The sequence below is a fragment of the Macaca mulatta genome, chromosome 17, assembly GCF_049350105.2.
Source record: "Macaca mulatta isolate MMU2019108-1 chromosome 17, T2T-MMU8v2.0, whole genome shotgun sequence".
Classification (NCBI taxonomy): Eukaryota; Metazoa; Chordata; class Mammalia; order Primates; family Cercopithecidae; genus Macaca; species Macaca mulatta.
Window position 1 is genome coordinate 5195351 of NC_133422.1, and position 21107 is coordinate 5216457.

General features: G+C 44.0%; 1 protein-coding gene across 2 annotated transcripts in view; it reads left to right on the plus strand.

The window, feature by feature from the left end:
• The first annotated feature begins 1380 nt into the window (after positions 1–1380).
• PARP4 (poly(ADP-ribose) polymerase family member 4) overlaps positions 1381–21107 on the plus strand; it is a 98247-nt gene continuing 78520 nt past the window's right edge. Inside the window, exons 1-5 of one of the 2 annotated variants that reach the window (XM_077974285.1) lie at positions 1381–1760; positions 15897–16029; positions 17857–18058; positions 19352–19418; positions 20310–20385. In XM_077974285.1, coding sequence (XP_077830411.1) covers positions 1759–1760; positions 15897–16029; positions 17857–18058; positions 19352–19418; positions 20310–20385 — 480 coding nt within the window. In that variant the 5' untranslated portion in view covers positions 1381–1758. Of the gene's footprint in view, positions 1761–8232; positions 8288–15896; positions 16030–17856; positions 18059–19351; positions 19419–20309; positions 20386–21107 lie in introns of those variants that run through there. The other variant, XM_015120768.3, reaches the window with a different exon arrangement.

A 21107-nucleotide genomic window follows, 5' to 3' on the forward strand; every position in this document is an offset into this window, starting at 1 on the left:
AATGGTCCTTTAAAAACACACCTCACCAAGCTCAGTCACCAGCTTAAAAAGGACTAGACAATACTTTTACCACTTTCCCTTCTCAGAATTCAGGCCTGTCCTCGGAATGCTACAGGTTACAGCCCATTTGAGCTCCTGTGTGGACACTCCTTTTTATTAAGTCCCAGTCTCATTCCAGACACCAGACCAACTTGGACTGCACCCCAAAAAACTTTCATCCCTACTGTCTTCTGTCTAGTCATACTCCTATTCACCACATTCTCAACTACTCATAAATGCCCTGCTCGTGTTTACACTGTTTCTCCAAGCCATCACAGCTGGTATCTCCTAGTCCTTGGGCACTCTCTAATTAGATGTCCTAGGTCCTCCCAATTCCTTCAATACCAGTTTTTTCTCCTTCTCTTACCTTGTGTCTTCCATTTAGTTTTTCAATTCATATAAAACCGTACCCAGGCCATCACCAATACAAATGTTTCTTCTAACGACCCCACAGTATCATCCCTTACCACAAAATCTTCCTTCAGCTTAATCTCTCCCACTCTAGGTTCCTACGCCACCCCAATCCCGCTTGAAGCAGCCCTGAGAAACATCGCCCATTCTTTCTCCATACTACCCCCCAAAAAATGTTCGCCCCCCAACACTTCACACTATTTTGTTTTATTTTTCTTATTAACATAAGGCAGGAATGTCAGGCCTCTGAGCCCAAGCCCAGCCATCGCATCCCCTGTGACTTGCACGTGTATGCCCAAATGGCCTGAAGTAACTGAAGAATCACAAGAGAAGTGCAAATGCCCTGCCCCGCCTTAACCGATGACATTCCACCACAAAAGAAGTGAAAATGGCTGGTCCTTGCCTTACGCGATATTATCTTGTGAAATTCCTTTTCCTGGCTCATCCTGGCTCAAAAAGCTCCCCCACTGAGCACCTTGTGACCCCCCACTCCTGCCTGCCAGAGAACAACCCCCCTTGACTGTAATTTTCCTTTACCTACCCAAATCCTATAAAACGGCCCCACCCTTATCTCCCATCTCTGACTCTTTTTGGACTCAGCCCGCCTGCACCCAGGTGAAATAAACAGCCATGTTGCTCACACAAAACCTGTTTGGTGGTCTCTTCACACGGACACGCGTGACAGAGGACATCAGGGCTAGCCTCGCCAAGGGATGATCCCTGTAGGAGATTGGTCAGAGTGGTGGGAGAAACTATAGGGAAAGGAGCAGGCCTTCTGAGAAGTCGGAAGGCACTGCATAGGTTTGGAGAATAAGCTGAAGGCAGCTGTTCTCCCACCCTGAGGCAGAGGCAAGGAGTAGGTACCAGGAAGCACGGGGGAATTTATCCTAAACAGGCTTGTTTACTTACATTGACCAGCAGCTGACCTTTGATCATCCAGGGGAACAATAACGTTAATTGCCTGCAGATTGTGTTTGCTCCAGGCTTTCAGCATTATATCTGTACTGAATAAAAGCAAGCAGCTCCAGCTGTTCCCCTGGTCGCTCTCTGGCCACTAGTGCGGAGCAGTCCCCTAGCTGCTGTTATACTGCATACCTGCGTCTGAGGACTCGTTTCATCCATCGCTCGGCCAGGGTCTGTGGGACAGACCCGGTAGCCGGTGCCCTGTGTGAGGAATGCTGCCACGGATCCCGACGGTGAAGAGATAGCGCGGTAATTGGTGCCTGCTCAGGATTTCCAAGTTTGAGGGAATTTTCAACCTAGGCTTTCATCTTGCGACAACAGTTATCAGCTCAACAGCAACACTAAATGTAAGTATTGAAACAGCTGCTTAAAGCTAGCGGAGCCTCGGTCTTGGAGGCTCAATTAAGGGGCCTAATACAAACTTGTTTGCAATAACCCATGGTTCCTGGAAGAAGGCATGTTAGACCAAGAGCTCTGGGAGCAAGTGGGGGGAAATCTTAAACGACATCACGCACAAGGGCAACGGGTCCCAGTAACATCTGTAACGTTATGGGCCTTAGTCAGGGCTGCTCTGGCCCCACTCTACACAGAAGAGCCTAAAAAGGAAAGGGAAGAGGAACCATCACCTACCTTCCCACCTCCTCCTCCCTCAGCCCCACTGGCACTGGGTAAAGGTGCCACGGAGGAGACAGAGGTTCCCTGAGCGCCCTCCCCCAATACATTGGAATAAAAGACAAGGGATACACGGCAGTTATGGGACCCTGTCTTAGGCAAGCGGCATTAGAAGGGGAGCTCTTGGCCTGCCTTGTGATGCAAGATCCACAAGGCAATCAGGTATATGAGCCCATCACTTTCTTTTTTTTTTTTTTTTTGAGACGGAGTCTCGCTCTGTCGCCCAGGCTGGAGTGCAGTGGCCGGATCTCAGCTCACTGCAAGCTCCGCCTCCCAGGTTTACGCCATTCTCCTGCCTCAGCCTCCCGAGTAGCTGGGACTACAGGCACCCGCCACCTCGCCCGGCTAGTTTTTTGTATTTTTTAGTAGAGACGGGGTTTCACGGTGTTCGCCAGGATGGTCTCGATCTCCTGACCTCGTGATCCACCCGTCTCGGCCTCCCAAAGTGCTGGGATTACAGGCTTGAGCCACCGTGCCCGGCGAGCCCATCACTTTCAACACCTATAAAGAGATAAGAAAAACCATTAGAGGAAACAGCTGCTAGCCTATTTACAAAGGGTTAATTGAGGCCATAGCAGACAACGTCCATATGACCCCATGGGTCTGGTCAGTGCTCGCTCAAACAACTACAGAGGCCAGTCAGTACCTCCTCTGGAGGGCAGAATATGATGAGTTTTGTGAACGACAAGCCAACCAGAATCAATTGGCTGGGCAAAACACATGGGTCACTCAGAAACAAAATTGTTGGCGCTGGAGAAGTGCACCTAGCCAAGCAGAGTGCACGCTCTCTAACATGTCGCAATTTGGAGGGAAGAAAAGCAACTATACAACCTCTAATCATGCCCATCCCTGTTCATCTTTGGGAATGGCTATTAGCCCAATCGGAGGGGGGGGGGTGGGGGTCACTATGCAGAGCCCTCTCTAATAGTGGCCACTGTTGTAATTCCTGCCCTACCCCTCACATGACTGTCTCAAGATCCTATTCAGGTAGAACCGTGACCTTTCAAAGGGAGAGAAATTACAACAAACCCATGTATTAATTGAGGAACAATTAAAAGCTGACCATATAGAACCAGCAAACAGCCCTTGGAATTCACCCATTTTCGTCATTCCCAAAAAGTCTGGTAAAGGGAGACTTTTGCATGACTTACATGCTATCAATGCTAATTTGCAACCTGTGGGGCCCCTTCAACAGGGGCGCCCTTCCCCGCAGTGATTCCTCGAGTTTGGCCTGTAGTCATTATTGACTTAAAAGACTGCTTTTATGCTATTCTCGCAAAACAGGACAGATAAAAATTTACGTTTACAATACCAGCTATCAAAAATGAAAGGCCAGCTCCCCAATTTCACTGGAAAGTACTTCCTCAAGGAATACTGAACAGTCCTACCATGTGTCAGTATCATGTAAATCAGGCTTTGCTCCCCAGTAGAAAAGAATTTCCTAACTGCAAGATCATCCATTATGTGGATGACAGCTTACTGGCAGCCCCGACAGAGCCAATACTTTTGAATTTATATGCCTCTGTCAAAAAGAATACACAGTTAAGAGGCTTAATCATAGCACTTGAAAAGGTACAGCTGTCCTCTCCTTGGAAATATCTTGGATATGTACTAACATCCCAGTCAGTAAGACCTCAGAAGTTTAAACTGAATAATAACCACAGGTTTGTTTACTTATGTTGACCAGGAGCTGACTGTTGATCATTCACGCAGGTGACCCTTCCCTGAAGGGGGAACAATGTTAATTACCTGCAGATCGTGTTTCCTCCAGGCTTTCAGCATGATGTCTGTACTGAATAAAAACAAGCAGCACCAGCTGTTTGAGACCACGCACTCTTTGGCCACTAGTGCCCAGCGGTCCCCTAGCTGCTCTTAAACACTGCATACCTGAGTACTCCTTTCAGCTGTTGCTCAGCCAGAGTCTGCAGGACAGCCCCGGCAGATCCCCAAGCCCAGGTGATCCGGGCTAGAAAGGGGAACTCCAGCAGGTTGGGGAGATGCATGTGTCTGGCTTCTAGGCAAACCCAAGAAAACCTACACCCTGCTTCACCTGCAGGAAGAGTGAAGGAATTCTTCACCAAGGCCAGAAACAGATTTCTAGAATGACTTCAGTAAAGAAGTTTCTTATTTTTGAGACGGAGTTTCGCTCTTGTTGCCCAGGCTGGAGTCCAGTGGTGCGATCTCAGCTCATTGCAAACTTTACTTCCCGAGTTCAAGTGATTCTCCTGCCTGAGCCTCCCGAGTAGCTGGGACTACAGGCGCCCACCACCATGCCCAGCTAATTTTGTATTTTTAGTAGAGATAGGGTTTCTCCATGTTGGTCAGGCTGGTCTTGAATTCCTGACCTTGTGTGATCTGCCCACCTCGGCCTCCCAAAGTGCTGGGATTACAGGCATGAGCCACCACCCCTGGCCAGTAAAGAAGTTTCTAACAACAATGTTGGGTGCAAAGAGACTTTAAAAAAAAATCTTGGCATTTTGATGTAGGTAAATCTATTGCTGGTGCATTGAACTTACAACAAAAGATCCTGGAAACCTAATGGGTCTATACAACAAAGAGATTATCACATCTTCTACATTCTAGAATGCCTGACCAATGATGTTGAATAGATAGTAAAGGATTTCTAGCTTGAATCTTTGATGTGATAACAGCGGAGTAATACCATAATAGTTTTCACACTTGCATTTTTGGTTTCTTTAAAAACAGCAATAATTACATAGTAGTTTGATGGTTTTTCAAGCGTTCTATAGGTTTTTATTACACTTTTTTTTTAAGATGTGATGACTCTATCACCCAGGCTGGAGGGCAGTGGCACAATCACAACTCACTGTAGCCTCAACTTCCAGGGCTCAAGTGTTCCTCCTGCCTCAGCCTCCCAGGAAGCTGGGACCACAGGTGTGTGCCACCACACCCAGCTAATTTTTGTTTTTTTTTTTTTTTTGTAGAGATGGGGTTTTGCCATGTTGCCCAGGCTGTTGTTGAACTCCTGAGCTCAAGCAATCCACCTGCCTCAGCCTTCCAAAATGCTGGGATTACAGGCATGAGTCACTGTGCCTGGCATCTCCATCATTTCTGCAGGATAGTTTTGACAGATATAGAATTCATGGTTGCCAGTTATCTTGTTTTCTTTCAGCACTTTATATCATCCCACTGCCTTCTGGCTTCCGTGGTAATAAATTGGCTGTTAATCTTACAGAAGGTCCTTTGTATGTAGTGATCATTTCTGTCTAGCTGCTTTTAAGCTTCTCTGTCTTTGGCTTTCAACAGTTTGAATATTAATATAATGCTATTGTGAACTCCTTGAGTATATCATACTTAAAGTTCATTGAGCTTATTGGAAATGTTACATTATGTCTTTTATCAAATTGGGACTTTGGGGCCACTGTTTATTCAGTCACTCTGAACACTCTGCAAACACTCTGCGTTCTTTTTACCCTCTTATTTCTGGGACTCCCATTATCCATGTGCTGGTACACTTGATGGTGTCTATAACTCTTTTGGACTTTGTTCTTCATTCTTTTACTTTCTACTCCTTAGACTTAATAATTTCCATTGTTTTCTTTTTTTTTTTTTTTTTTTTGAGACGGAGTCTCCCTCTGTAGCCCAGGCTGGAGTGCAGTGGCCGGATCTCAGCTCACTGCAAGCTCCGCCTCCCAGGTTCACGCCATTCTCCGGCCTCAGCCTCCCGAGTAGCTGGGACTACAGGCGCCCGCCACCTCGCCCGGCTAATTTTTTGTATTTCTTAGTAGAGACGGGGTTTCACCGTGTTATCCAGGATGGTCTCGATCTTCTGACCTCGTGATCCACCCGTCTCGGCCTCCCAAAGTGCTGGGATTACAGGCTTGAGCCACCGCGCCCGGCCAATTTCCATTGTTTTCAAGTTTGCTCATTCTTTCTTTCACCTGCTCAAATCTGTTGTGCATCACTTGTGAATTTTTCATTTAAGTTATTGTACTTTTTAAACTTTTCTTTTTTTTTTTTTAAGAGACAAGGTGTTGCTCTGTCACCCAGGCTGGAGTGCACGAGTGTGATCATAGCTCACTGCAGCCATGGACTCCTGGCCTCAAGTGATCCTCCTGCCTTAGCCTCCTGGGTAGCTAGGGTCACAGGCATGTGCCACCATGCCCAGTTAATTTAATTTTTTTGTAGAGATGGGGTCTTGCTATGTTGCCAAGGCAAACGCTAAGCCTCAAGTGCTCCTCCTGCCTTGGTCTCCCAAGATGGTAGGTTTACAGGCATGAGCCACCATGCCTCATCCTATTGTACTTTTTAACTATACAATTTTGTTGGTTCTTTTCAGTTCCAAAATTTCTGTTTGGTTCCTTTTATAATTTCTATCTCTTTATTAATCTTTATCTTTAAAATAATTTCAACTTTTATTTTAGATTCAGAGGGTGCATGTGCAGGTTTGTTACTTAGGTATAATTTGTGGTGCTGAGGTTTGGGGTATGATTGAGCCCCTCACCCAGATACTGAGCATTGTACCCAATAGTTTTTTCAACCCTTGCCCCTTTCCCTCCCTCCTCATCTAGTAGTCCGCAGTGTCTATTGTTGCCATCCTTATATCCATGGGTACCCAGTGTTTAGCTCCCATTTACAAATTTGAACATGCGGTATTTGGTTTTTCTGTTCCTTTATTAATTCACTTAGGATAGTGGCCTCCAGTTGCGTCCATGTTGCTGCAAAAGACATGATTTCATTCTTTTTATGACTTCATAGTATCCCATGGTGCATATGTACCACATTTTCTTTATCCAGTCCATTGTCGATGGGCACCTGAGTTGATTCCGTGTCTTTGGTATTGTGAATAGTGCTGTGATGAACATACTAGTGCATGTGTCTTTTTGGCAGAATGAGTTTTCTTTTGGATGTGTACCCAGTAATGGGATAGCTGGGTCGAATGGCAGTTCTGTTTTCAGCACTTCGAGAAATCTCCAAACTGCTTTCCACAGTGGTTCAACTAATTTACATTCCCACTGATAGTGTATAAGCATTTCCTTTTCAGTACAGCCTTGCCAGCATCTGTTGTTCCTTGACTTTTTAATAATAACCATTCTGACAGGTGTAAGATGGGATCTCATTGTAGTTTTTTCACTTCTCTGATGATTAGTGATGTTGAGCTTTTTTTCATGTTTGTTGACCATTTGCATGTCTTCTATTGCATATTCTCTATTTATTGAGACCTTGTTCTCCTGGTTCTTTCAGTTATTTTTCTATGTTTCCCTTCACTTTTTGTCAATGTTTAAGACAGTTTAAAGTATTTGTCTAATAATTCCTATGTCTGTGCTTCCTTGGCTCAGGGACAATTTCTGTTCATTTCTTTTTTCCTTTGGCCATTTTTTAACTTTATTTTTTTGCATGCCTCATAGTTTTTTGTTGAAGATTGGACATTGTGAACATTATGATGTGGTAACTCTAGGAATCAGTCTCTCTCCTCCCCTAGAATCTCTGGTTTCTTGGACAACCCTATAGAGTAGGTTGTAATGATGAAACTTGGTAAATTACCTTGTCCCCAAGCCCCTCCGTAATAAATTGTGGAGTCAGGATTCAACGCCATACCCTTTCCACTCTATTCTCTACGCTATCCTTTCTATTCTCATTTTATTCAGTATCCTAAAAATCTGAATCTTCCGCATTGCTTTATTCCCATTTCAGTGAATCTCAGATCTGTATCTCCAGCCCCCGCCTCTCTTGAATGGCGGATAAATATATTTCCAACTGCTTACAAACACTATCACGAATTTCAAACTCAGGAAGGCTTAAACTAAATGTATTATCTTATTCTCCTGTTTGCCCAAACTTTCCCGAAATTTTTTTCTTTCCTACCCTTGTGAATCCCTTCCATTTCTCAGTTAAAGGACAGCACCATCCACCCACCTCTCCCAAAGCCGAGCTCTGTATTAATCCTCATTGGCCAAATCCCTCCTGAAATAGGAAACTGAAACAAAGCCCTGAACCCTCCGGCTGATTTTGGAAGAGAAACCCCGCCAGAGGCCGGGTCCCGCTCCCCACCGGGCGGACCCGATTCCAGGCGCGTTCTGGTGACTGTCCCTGCGTGGGACGCTGCGCTGGCCTGATGCGGGGCGGGGTTCCGGCGCAGTGGCGCCCGCCCAGCCCCGGGGCAGGGAGAGCCTAGAATCCGGAAGCACAGAGTGCCAGGAGCGGAATCGGAGCGCCGGGAGCCGGCGGGATCCTCTGGCAGGTGCGTGGGCGCGGCGGGGTCGGGGGCTGCCCAAGGTCCCTGCAGTCCTGGCCAGGAAGTGGCCCGTGTGCTCTGCGCGGCGCCTTCTCCGCCAGTGGCTGCGCCCTTGTCCTGCGCGGCGTCGGCGCTGGGGGCCTGATGGCGCTGTGAGGCCCGGGGCGGACGAGCTAGTGCAGCCAGCGCGCTCGGGAGGGATGTTGCGGTCGTTCCGCTCAGCCCCGCAGCGCAGCCCGGGTGACGAGAAACTGGGTGCGGTGGGGGGCGCCCACCGGAGCCGGCACTCACACCAAGTCTCCGGACCCCGGGCGGTGTGGTTCGCAGTAGAATGTGGTGTTTCTTGTTTCCTTTATGCCAAATGGCCTTCTTTCCTAAAGTTAGGTTTCAAATTGTGCAAAAGTAAGGGGGTTTGGTGAGTAATCAGGAAGTCCCATCTGACCCCGTATTGGGAACACCGTGGTAGAAACAATGTGTTTGTTGAGGTCCAAAGTTGAAAACCTCTAACTCAGTCAAGTAATTGGTGGGAGGGCCAAATGATTCACCCAGGGGTCGAGTTGGTAGATCTCAGCTTCTAGAAAACCAAGGCGCTGCTAAATATTCAAGCCCAAGCACTTTCGATTCTGGACTGCTGCATGACAACAATTATATGACAATGTCCAAGCATAGTGCTTTGATAAAGGGGAAATTCGCTCTGAGTATGTGCGTGTTGCAGATTATTTCATTACATCTGACTTGATCATTTGTTGAGTAAACATTAGGTCCTGTGTGCGTAGAGCTACTGTAAGTCATAGGAGTGGAAATAAAAGTAGTACGTTTGTTGTTTAAGGGTTTAATAATCCCATTAGGAAGGTGCATTACTGATGCCATTTGGGTCCAAAATGCGAAAAGTGTCAGAAGGCTTTTCTGTAATCCTGGGCTTTAATGGATGCGTGTGAGAGTTTTTAGTAAGCAAGCTTTTATTGAATGCCCACTGTATATCAAAAGTGATCTTAGCGTGCGGTGACTCACACACTTTGGAAGGCGGAAGCTCTAGAATCAAGGCTACCCAGAAAGGGACTCCTTGCGGTTTTGCCAGTGCTAAAGACAAAGACCTGTGAAGCAGGAAGCCCCTTGATTCCACCTACACCAATGGTTTGTGGATAGAGCAGCCAGGAGTTTGTGAGCAGGCGTGCTGAGGGTTTCTTAGGAACCGGGGCTTTGCCCTGCTGTCTTTGGACGGAAGACACTCTGTGAATGCTATATTTAAGAAGCTGGGAAGAGGGACAGGCTGGAGTGACTGCAGATTTGCCTTAGAGAATAACCAGCCCCTAGCTCGGTGTCTGCCACATCTCATGTCTGCATAATCAGCGCTGATGAAAACATGAACTAACTCTGTGTTTAGAGAACATTTTGAAACAAGGAAGAACTGGTGGCGCATGTCGGTTAGGAGCTGTTAACCCAGAAGAGGCCTGGCTTTTTAGAGAGACTAGAGATGAATCTGTGGAAAGAGAGAAGTCAAGGCCTGACTTGAGATTTCACGAAACCCAAAGTGTGCCTTTCCATACCTTCCATGCAGCCACAGGTGCTAAGAGCACACTGCAGATTTATGTTTAGTATGTTTTTACTCTGGGCCGGGCATGACAGCTCACACCTATAACCCCAGCACTCTGGGAGGCTGAGGCAGGAGGATCGCCTGAGCCCAGGACTCTGTGACCAGCCTGGGCAACATAGTAAGACCTGACTCCAAAAATAAGCTGGGCATGGTGGTGCAGGCCTGGGGTCCCAGCTACTAAGGAGCCCGGGGTGAAAGGATTGCTGGGAAGGGAGGTTGAGGTTGCAGTGAGCTGTGACAGTGACTGCACCACTGCACTCCAGCCAGGGATACACAGCCACACCCTGCCTCCAGTAAAATAAAATGTTTATACTTTGATTTCACAACTGTGTGTATGTATTTAATGCCACTGAACTGTACACTTAAAATGGTTAAGATGGTAAATTTTATCTTCTGCATGTTTTACCACAATGTTTAAAAGGCTAAAAAATGTTTATACTCCTTGATTCACTAATTCCACTTCTGGCCATCAACTCTAGGGAAACTATGACAGAGATGTGGCCAAAAAATATATGTACAAACATTTTAATTAAAGTGTATTTCAAATAGTGAACACTTAAGTAACCAAGTATCTGATGACTTGGGGAAGGATGAAATAAATGCAAAGCTTATGTAACCACTAAAAACACCTTCAAAGAATATTTACTGACATAGGGAGAATATCACCGAAAGCTAAATAAGCTGTGAAGGTGAAAGTCCTATTTAAAAAGTAAAATAAGAGCAACTGGCTATAACATTGAATATAGAATATTAATAATTTAGAAAATACAATGATACAAGAAAGAATAATACCAGAAAAAATATTAAAATATCAACAGTGGGGGCCAGGTGCGGCGGCTCATGACTGTAATCCTAGCACTTTGGGAGGCAGAGGTGGGTGGATCACTTGAGCCAGGAGTTTGAGACCAGCTTGGCCAACGTGGCGAAACCCCCATCTCTACTAAAAATACAACAATTAGGTGGGCATGGTGGCGCGTGCCTGTAGTCCCAGCTACTTGGAGGCTGAGGCACAAGAATTACTTGAACCTGGGAGGCAGAGGTTGCAGTGAGCTGAGATCGTGCCACTGCACTCCAGCCTGGGTGACAGAGCGAGACTGGCTCAAAATACAAAATCAACAGTGGGGTTATTTCTGGATGGAGGGATCAGGTGCTTTTTTAAAAACAACTTTATTGATATGTACAACTATTATATATCCAAAAAGTACTATTTAAAAATGTATTGGGGTACAATTTACATACCATTAAATTTACTCATTTTAATTGTACAATTCAATAATTTTTTTATAATTTTTTTTTTTTTTTTTTTTGAGATAGGGTCTCTGTCACCCAGGCTGGAGTGCAGTGGCGTGATCACAGCTCACTGCAACCTTGACCTCCCAGGCTTAAGTGATCCTCCCACCTAAGTCTCCTGAGTAGCTGGGACCATAGGCATGTACCACCATGCACAGCTAAGTTTTGTACTTTTTGTAGAGAGAAGGTTTTGCCATGTTGGCCAGGCTACTCTCAAACTCCTGGTCTCAAGCGATCTGCTCCACTTAGTCTCCTGAAGTGCTAGGTTTACAGGCATGAGCCACATTGCCTGGCCCAATTCAATAATGTTTAATAATTTAGCAAGTTGTGTACCATCACCGCAGTCTAGTTTTGAGCATTCCCATCATATTAGGTGCTTTTTATTTTTTCTTCATAGTGATTAACTTTTAACACAAAAAAATTGTTCAAACTTTGATTCAATAGTTCTAGTTAAGTATTATTTTCTAAGATGGCTGTTGGAGATGGAAACAAGGATTTGCACATAAGGATGTTCATCACAGCTTTTTATGATACCAAAAATTAGAAATGATTTAATTTTCCAACAATAACTCATTTACAGTCCATATCTGATAGTCTCCATTAAAAATGTTTTCCAATAATATTTAATGACAAAATGCTCAAGATGCTGACTGGTAACAGCGAGATAGGTCGTGTAATTTCAGTTTTGATAAAAAATATAGTCTGCAGCTGGGCGCGGTGGCTCATGCTTGTAATCTCAGCACTTTGGGAGGCTGAGGCGTGTGGATCACTTGAGGTTGGGAGTTCGAGACCACACTGGCCAACATGGTGAAACCCCATCTCTCCTAATAATACAAAAATTAGCCAGGCATGGTGGCAGGCGCCTATAATCCCAGCTACTTGGGAGGCTGAAGCAGAAGAATCGCTTGAACCCGGGAGGCAGAGGTTGCAGTGAGCCGAGATCTCACCACTGCACTTCCATCTAAGTGACAAGAGCGAGAATGTCTCAAAAAAAACAAAGTGTTAATAATACATAGACCTAGAAAAAAGCCCAGAAGAAAAATGCAAAACAAGATGCTAACGTAGCCTTAGGTTTTGAGATTTGTTTTGTTTTGCTGTTATACAATTCTGTATTTTTCATATTTTCGACAGTGACCATGAATCACTTTTCCAGGAAACACTTTTTAAACAGGTCAGAGGATTTTACACATCCAGGACCCATCAATGTCCTGGAAATTATTAAAGAGTCATTAAAGGCTTTTAGTGGTTTTTGTGTGTGTTGTTTTTAATTGTCAGAGATTACATTGACTAGCATAGATTAACCTAAATAATGTGGTGTAATCTTCTCTTTTTTTTTTGAGATGCAGTCTCGCTCTGTCACCCAGGCTGCAGTGCAGTGGCCAGATCTCAGCTCACTGCAAGCTCCGCCTCCCGGGTTTACGCCATTCTCCTGCCTCAGCCTCCCGAGTAGCTGGGACTACAGGCGCCGCCACCTCGCCCGGCTAGTTTTTTGTATTTTTTTCAGTAGAGACGGGGTTTCACCGTGTTAGCCAGGATGGTCTCGATCTCCTGACCTTGTGATCTGCCCGTCTCGGCCTCCCAAAGTGCTGGGATTACAGGCGTGAGCCACCGCGCCTGGCCCGGTGTAATCTCTTTTACGGTACCCCTCATTTCATCCCTCCTATCTCTGCACAGATGCTAATTATTGAATGTAAGAGGCAGTCAGCAAATGAAACTTTTACATACTAATGTTATGGAAAGGCAGAATTACATCAAGAGACTTCAGTTTAACTGGACCTCAAAAGAAAGATTTAAAAATATGAATCCTTAATATGTTCATTCATTGTGTCCTGGATGGGGGAGACAGCATGGGGTGAGGAAGGGCTGGGGGCCCCAGGGAGAAGAACTATAAGATATAACAGCATGTGTCAAGACTTGGAGGACCAAGCTGTGGGTTTCTTCCTCCTGAAGAAAAGGCCAGTGTGGCCAGGAGGGAATGAGATAGCTGCTGGCCTTGAACCATGATAAGCAATTTGTATTTTATCTGAAATGTAATTTAAAACCAAAAACCAAGATTCCTCAAGCTGCAGCGTGGAGAAGAGATTGAACCGCAGGCGCAACAGAAGTGGGAGCCGGTCAGGATGAGAGGGCGTGGGCCAGGGTGGCAGCAGGAGGGACAAGTTCTATAGATTGGGGCTGTATCGGGGGCTGTGATGGAAGAGGTACAACTGGCAGAAGGAGATGGGGCTGCAAGGAGTCAAGAATAGCACCCAGTAGTTGTCTCCAGCCAAGAGGGGAGGAGGAGGCCTGGGCTGGGGATGTGGCGCCTCTGTGGTACCAAGGAGACCCAGAAGTGAGGTGTCACGGAGGCACTGGCATTGTGTCCTCAATTGGGAGCCCAGGGAATGGGCTCCAACACACACAGGGCAAAGGGCCTAGGTAGGGCGGGGCCTCCGGCCTGTGGGAGCAGGAGGTAAAAGGGCAGGCAGAGTAAAGGAGAAATGCGGAGCCCAACCGCGGTGCAGGGCTGTGGCCTTGCAGCGACTCAGCTTAGTCCCAAGACGCGCGGGGCCGCAGCAGAGAGCCTGCCCTGCCTACCCAAACTAACACAGGACCTGCAACCGCGATCCTCAAACTAGCACAGAACTTGGGAACCGCTTTGCCAAACTGCAGCTTACTTTGGGGGAGCCTGTTAGACGTGACTCCTTGCTTTTAAAAATTGACAAATACTGGTCTGGGCAACGTGGTGAAACCCTGTCTCTACTAAAAATAGAAAAAATTAGCCGGGCATGGTGGTGGCGGGCGCCTGTAGTCCCAGCTACTCGGGAGGCTGAGGCAGGAGAATTGCTTGAACCCGGCGTTAGCACAAACTGTAACATTTTGTAAGCTTCCCGCTGTTTTGCAGACCTTGGTCAAGGTGAAACAGTTCTCCCAGGTTGGGGTGGTGAGAAACATCCTTCCCAGCCACCTGACCACAAGGCCAACAAAGACTCATCTAAAGAAACATCGCTCTCATCTCTTGCTGGGCAAAGGTCCAAGGAACACCACGATAACATCCCGCCTGAATAAGGGCCAGAACCCTTATTCCGGGTTACAAATCAATACAAATCATGCGAACATCTTATTGATATCCTGCGGGGCAACAAGCCATACTACCCAGACTCTTCCCGCCCATACCTATACGTACTGTCAGCCTGTAGGCAGCAGTGGGCTCTGGCATTAGGCTGCTCCCCTACTTCTGTAGGTTTTATGCTGGACATAAAGCCTGCATTTGCAATCTCAGTCTCTCAATCTTTCAATCTCTCTCTCTTGCTCTCTCGCTCTCTCTCTCTCGCCCCTCTGTGTATGCGTGTGTGTGTGTGTGTCTGTCTGTCTGTCTTTCTTTAACCCTCACCTTTCCTTCCCGGAAGGCAGAGATTGCAGTGGGCAGAGATTGCAGTGAGCTGAGATCTGCCACTGTACTCCAGCCTGGGCAACAGAGTGATACCCTGTCTTTAAAAAAAAAAAAAAAAGAGCCAGGCGCGGTGGCTCACACCTGTAATCCCAGATTTTTGGGAGGCCAAGGTGGGCAGATCGCTTGAGGTCAGAAGTTCAAGACCAGCCTGGCCAACATGGTGAAACCCCCGACTCTACTAAAAATACGAAAATTAGCCAGGTGTCTTGGTGGACACCTGTAATGTCAGCTACTTGGGAGACTGAGGCAGGAGAATTGATTGAATCCAGGGGGTGGAGGTTGCAGTGAGCCAAAATTGCACCAGTGTACTCCAGCCTGGGTGACAGAGTGAGATTCTGTCTCAAAAAAAAAAAAAAAAAAAAAAATTTACAAATAGTGGAAATTAAACCCAATTTTTCACCATGTATTAATTTATTGTTAAATACACATTTCAATACAAAATTGAGAATGCATGGCATAGTAAATGAATTAAATTAATCCAGGCTGGGTGTGGTGCCTCACATTTGTAATCCCAGCACTTTGGGAGGCTGGGTTTGAGCCCAGCCTGGTCAACATGGTGAAACCTCCTCTCTACTAAAAATACACAAATTAGCCACGTGTGGTGGTGCGCACATGTAGTCCCAGCTACTTGGGAGGCTGAGGCAGGAGGAGGCTGAGGCAGGGGAATCACTTGAACCAGGGAGGCGGAGGTTGCAGTGAGCTGAGGTCACACCACTGCGCTCCAGCCTGGGTGACAGAGTGAGATTCTGTCTCCAAAAAAAAAAAAAATTAACCCAAATGCAGAATATATATGTGTGAATACGTACACATACATATTCCATTTAAACATAGTTGTATATTTTTATTACCAGTTGTTCAGTTTTTCCCCAGAATGGCCTAACAGAAACCCACATAAAGAGTCTCTTTGAATGCCTAGAATTAAGTATAAAAAACTCAGGGTTTCACTATCAAATAATGTTAATTTTTAATTTAGAAGTGAATGGTTCCGTGTTCTGGAGTCCCACACTTGATGTGTAACTGAAATCTGTCATGTTTTTATTCAGATGTATATTATGAGCCTGTACAAAGGGATTTTTGGTGTTGTAATATCAATCGTAAAAGCTAGAAGTGATTCTTAAACCAGCACACATGTTGCAAGCTAGGATATTATTCAGCTTTTGCAATGTTCAATTGATAACATGATTACAATATCTTTCTTAAGATAATGCCCAATTTTCCCACAGTTTGCTTGTATAATCTAAATTCACTGTCAATTATATTTACTTAAGAGAGAGTCCTTAAAAACTTTTTTCCTACAGGATGATGATGGGAATCTTTGCAAATTGTATCTTCTGTCTGAAAGTGAAGTACTTACCTCGGCAGCAGAAGAAAAAGCTACAAACTGACATTAAGGAAAACGGTGGAAAGTTTTCCTTTTCATTAAATCCTCAGGTATTTCCAAATGTCATAAACTACAGTGTGATAAAATATCGCGCATTTGGGGATCGGGGTCTTGGTTAGAAGAGGAAGCAGAGATTAGCAGCAGGAGACAGTGAGCTACTCGAAGTTCATCAGGAGAGGCTGTGACATGGCCCATCGGGAGGCTGGGCCCCGAGAGGCAGAGGAGGCCCAGCCCTGTCCTCTCTCTCTTCCTTGAACTGCAGGACAGTCCCACATGTCCTATGAAATAGGATATTACTAGAGCACAGCCAAATATGAAAATAGAATTTCAGACCAGCCATATCTATTCTTGAAGGAGAAAAGTCATAGTGCACAGGATTTGCAAAAAGTGCACTGTCGTCACTCACCAGTCTGTCAACGCTGGAGTGATCCACTGGTGAGCCAGGTTCCTGGGGGCAGAAAGAAAGACATGCAGTGCAGACTCATCTTCGCAGTGTAGCTTCTGCTGTTTGTTTTGTTCATTTAAAGGCTGCAGGAATCTACTTTCTGCCTCTTGAACTTGTAAGCCTGGCAGTTCAGAATAATAGGATTTTACAGCTGGATGAAATCTTGGAAATAATTCAGTCTAACCTCCTCTTTTTTAAACCACCTCACTGTAAGAAGTAAAAATAGAAATCCAAAGGCTCTAGGTGCCAGACCGGCCTGTCCCTGTCCTCTGCTGTTCCCTCTGCTGACGGATTGATGAGCTGACTCAGCCTGCCCCTCCCTGGGCCTCAGCTCTGGGGCTTGGCCATAGTGAGCCTCATCTGTTCTGTGAAGCGTGTTCAACTCCAGCTGAATACCAGAAATGCAGTGTCCCTGTTTACTTCCAATTCAGGTAGAATTGTATATACTTCGCTTATACGGCTTCCCACACCGAGCTGTCTCACCATATCTGTGGACAGATGAATAATTCATGCCTGCTCTCCCTTCTCAGTTTGTCTTCTGTGTGGAGAACTGCCAACCTGGTCTCTCCTCTTTAGAAACTCACATACTGTGAGTGCAACCTTGTGGAAGTCAATGTACATAAACATGTGAAATGTGCATCCCAGCTCCTGTAGAGAAGGAGGCAGCTCTATATGTAATGATGAGGAACAACTGCCAAGATAAATTCAGTGGAAAAGCCAGCACGGAAGAGGCTGAGTAGCACGCTGCCATGTGTCTATGCACAGTGTAGCTCCACAGGATTTGTGAGGAGCAAGTGACAGCAGGTGCCTCTGCAGAGAGGAACTGGGAACAACAGTGAGGATGAAGTTAACATGTCATCATTTTTATTTTATTTTTTAGATATTCTACAATGTGAATTTACTGTTTATTAAAAAATAAATAATAGTATAAGCTGGGCATAGTGGCTCATGCCTGTAAACCCAGCTGAGATGGGAGAATCACTTGAGGCTGAGAGTTCAAGACCGGCCTGGTCAACATAGCAAGACCCCATCTCTACAAAAAAAGAAGATTTTTTTAAATTACAAATTAAAATAATGAATAACCTCTGAACCTCCGTTTCCACTACTAAGAAAATAATTGACCAAGTGCACAAAGATGTGTACATGAGGATAGTCATCACAGCATTGTTTACAATAATGAAAATTTAGAAATAACCTCCAGGGTTCATCAATTATGGTACATTTGTATCCATATTCTTTAAAAACAGTTGAGTTTTAAAATGTTTGTGTAACTAGAAACTTTGTTATTTATAGAGGTTTTTAGAAATTTGAGAAAAATTATCACAAACTACCTTAAAACGAGACTTTTTAAGGGTGAAGATTACAGATACAAAAAACTTACTGAAATGTTGTTTTTCCTGATGCATAATGGATTGACTCTTTTTTTCCTTAGTGCACACATGTAATCTTAGACAATGCTGACGTTCTGAGTCAGTACCAGCTGAATTCTATCCAAAAGAACCACGTTCATATTGCAAACCCAGATTTTATATGGGAATCTATCAGAGAAAAGAAACTCTTGGATGTAAAGAATTATGATCCTAATAAGCCCCTGGACATCACACCACCTCCTGATCAGAAGGCGAGCGGTCCTGGTAGGTATCTCACAGCAAGCGTTTAATGTATCATAGGTACTATAGGACACACTTGGGTTTGTCAAAGATGATATAGACAGAGAATTGACCAGAAATACTACAAAAACAGACTTCTCTTACCTCAGCAAATGGACAGAAAAATAACAAAGGACAAAAGACTACTTTAGCAATGGAAACAGATTTCTTGATATCCAGCCTAGTACGGTCAGATTCAAAATGGCCACAAAACACTGATCATCTCAGAAAGCCTGACTGTGATTTTAACTAGGGGAGGGAAAAGCCTTGGTGTTAGACAGTGGTTACTACAACCTAATGACTGGAAATGTGACGACCAGCATTTTGCTAAAGAAATTCTTTCCAAACAAAAGATTGTTTCCCCAACAGAAACATATTTTCTTTATAAACCCAGATTTTATTTTGGAAACTGGCCAAGAAGAAAGCCTTTGGACATGAGAAATGCACTCTTCCTAGTCACATCAAAAATCGAACGGTTCTGATAAATACTAACTTACAGTAAGCACATGGTATGTGTTAGATACCGTAAGGACTTGGCAGGGTAGAGCCTCCTTAGACAATCGTCCAGAAGGGCTGCTGCAGTCCCAGCACATGTCCCAGCAAATGATAGTTACAACAGAAATAGACAAAATAGTAAACTCCTTTCACATTGAAAACATATTGTATGACAGCCAGCATAATTTACTCAGATTCCAAATTACTACAAATACACTGATGATCTTTGGAATCTTGACAGTATAAATAAAACTGGAAAGAAGTCCTCACATGAAGAGTTATTCCTATATATCACAGTGCTCTAGATGGTGTTACTGTTTCTCTGTACAAAAAGTATGAAGCAAAAGCTCATGTAGAGCCCCTGACTTTCCCTCTTCTAAGCTAGAACATCTCCAGCTCCTTCGCTCGTGATGTGCCGACTCTCGGGAACTCATTCTGATCCTGTGCACTTTGTACTCTTCAAGAGGAAAGTGCCCATTGAAAATTGTACGGCTCTCTGTGAGTTTCAAATAATAACAGATGAGAATTCTCCTGATATGCCTGTTAAGATAGAATTAGAGGATGTTCTCACTATCTTGTAATGTTATACTTTCCTCTTACAATGTATACCTTCCTCTTATAATAGTATACCTTCCTCTTTTCCCACCGGGTTATCCTTAGATCACCAAAATTGTAACGAATTTAAGGATATATTTATGAATCTTAACAATTCCAGCACTTAGGTTAAGGAAATAGAATAAGCCTTTGGGCAGTAAACAAGTGTGCTGTTTGCTTTAATTCTAGAAGTGAAAGCAGAAGGTCTGTGCCTGGACAGTGCCACAGAGGAGGAAGACACTGTGGAACTCACTGAGTAATTTTCTTCTTTCTGATTCCTGGGACTCTACAGAGTTTGCAAAATCTTGTGTAAACCTCAAGCACAGTATTAAAATTCTGTTTGTAGACTTTTTCATATTTTATTTTGTGTATATAACTCTTCAGTGATTTTTTATTTGAGTCTTTTTCTTCAACTAGTATAGTGATCATTATTTTAAATTCTCAGTATTAAATGAGATTGGGTGCAATTATTAGATTAAAAAAAAAAAACTATTTTCATCCTATTACTTTCCTGAGCAGCCTTTAGAGTAAAGACAGTTTGTTACTTTTGCCTGATATTTTCAAAAATGGAAATAGCAACAGCCTTCCTCAAATGGAGTACGGGAGTCTAAAGTTCTATATGGCTTCTTAAAGCACACGCAAAACATTGGGTTAACTAGGCATCGCATTCAATCTTGTTGTATTTGTTAATAATAGTGTTTAAAGAGAAGAAAATACAAAATGAAAAGTACAGATTATGAGAAGTTCTGACTCCTTCATTTTAGAGAGGAATGGACTGTGGTCTGGAGAGGAGTGACATAGCTTCTAAGGGTCAGATCCAAAGCAGACACAAGTAGCCCATTCCCAGAGTGTGTGGCCCACTTCTTTCTGCCTCTGCCTGTGCTGCGTGGACACCGTCTTCCCGTGCAGTCGCTACAGTACTGGGTATCTGAGCTGGAGAATTATGCAGAGGAGGCATCCAGCTCATTTCAAATGATCTTTTAACAATTTCTGGAACAGCTAAGGAGGCCTTAGGGACTTACCATGTATTTTGTAAGGAATCTATCATATATTTTGTAAAGATGTACAAGAAAAATTTTATGAAATTCTGTTTAACCTAAAATCCATTTAATGTTAAAATTTTAATTATATGCTGTACAAATTTCAGGTTTGGTACAGAGAATGTTGAAATTCCTCATCTTCCTCAAGATTTTGAAGTTGCAAAATATAACACCTTGGAGAAAGTAAGAATCTGGTTTCCAGTTAGCCAAAAAAAAAAAAACCTGTTTGAATGTCTTCTGATTGTTTTTCCTATTCAATCATTTTCTCAGTTTTGAAAAATTAGGCATATCCTGAATATCATATATTCCTTAAAATATGAGTTGATTTTATTTATTTATATATTTATTTATTTATTTTTGTGGAGACAAAGTCTCACTATGTTGCTGGTCTCGAACTCCTGGGCTCAAGCCATCCTCCCTCTTTTGCCTCCCAAAGTGCTAGGAATACAGGCATGAGCCACTGCATCTGGACCTGATTTTTAATAGTCAAGAAAATGTTTATGTTTATAAATTAATGTTTAAATTTTTAGTATTATAAAAGTAATGCATGTTCATAGCAAAAATTTTAAACAGTATAAAATATCAATACAGCATTAAAATAAAAGTCCTCTTCCCTGTTATTAACAGTTTCTTGTATCTGGAAAGGGAAGGTTTGACACTAAGTATTTACACTATGTTGCATTTCCATCCCTTTTGTGTTACAAAAACAAAATCTTTTTTTTTTCCCCCCACAAAGTCATGCAAATGAAAATCAACACTAGTGTCTGGTGTGGCATCACTTGCCTACAGTCCCAGCTACTTAGAGGGCTGAGGCAGGTGGATCTCTTGAGCCCAGGAGTTTGAGGCTACCCTGGGCAACATGGCAAGACCTTTGTTTCTAAAATATACGTATAGATAGAAGGTAT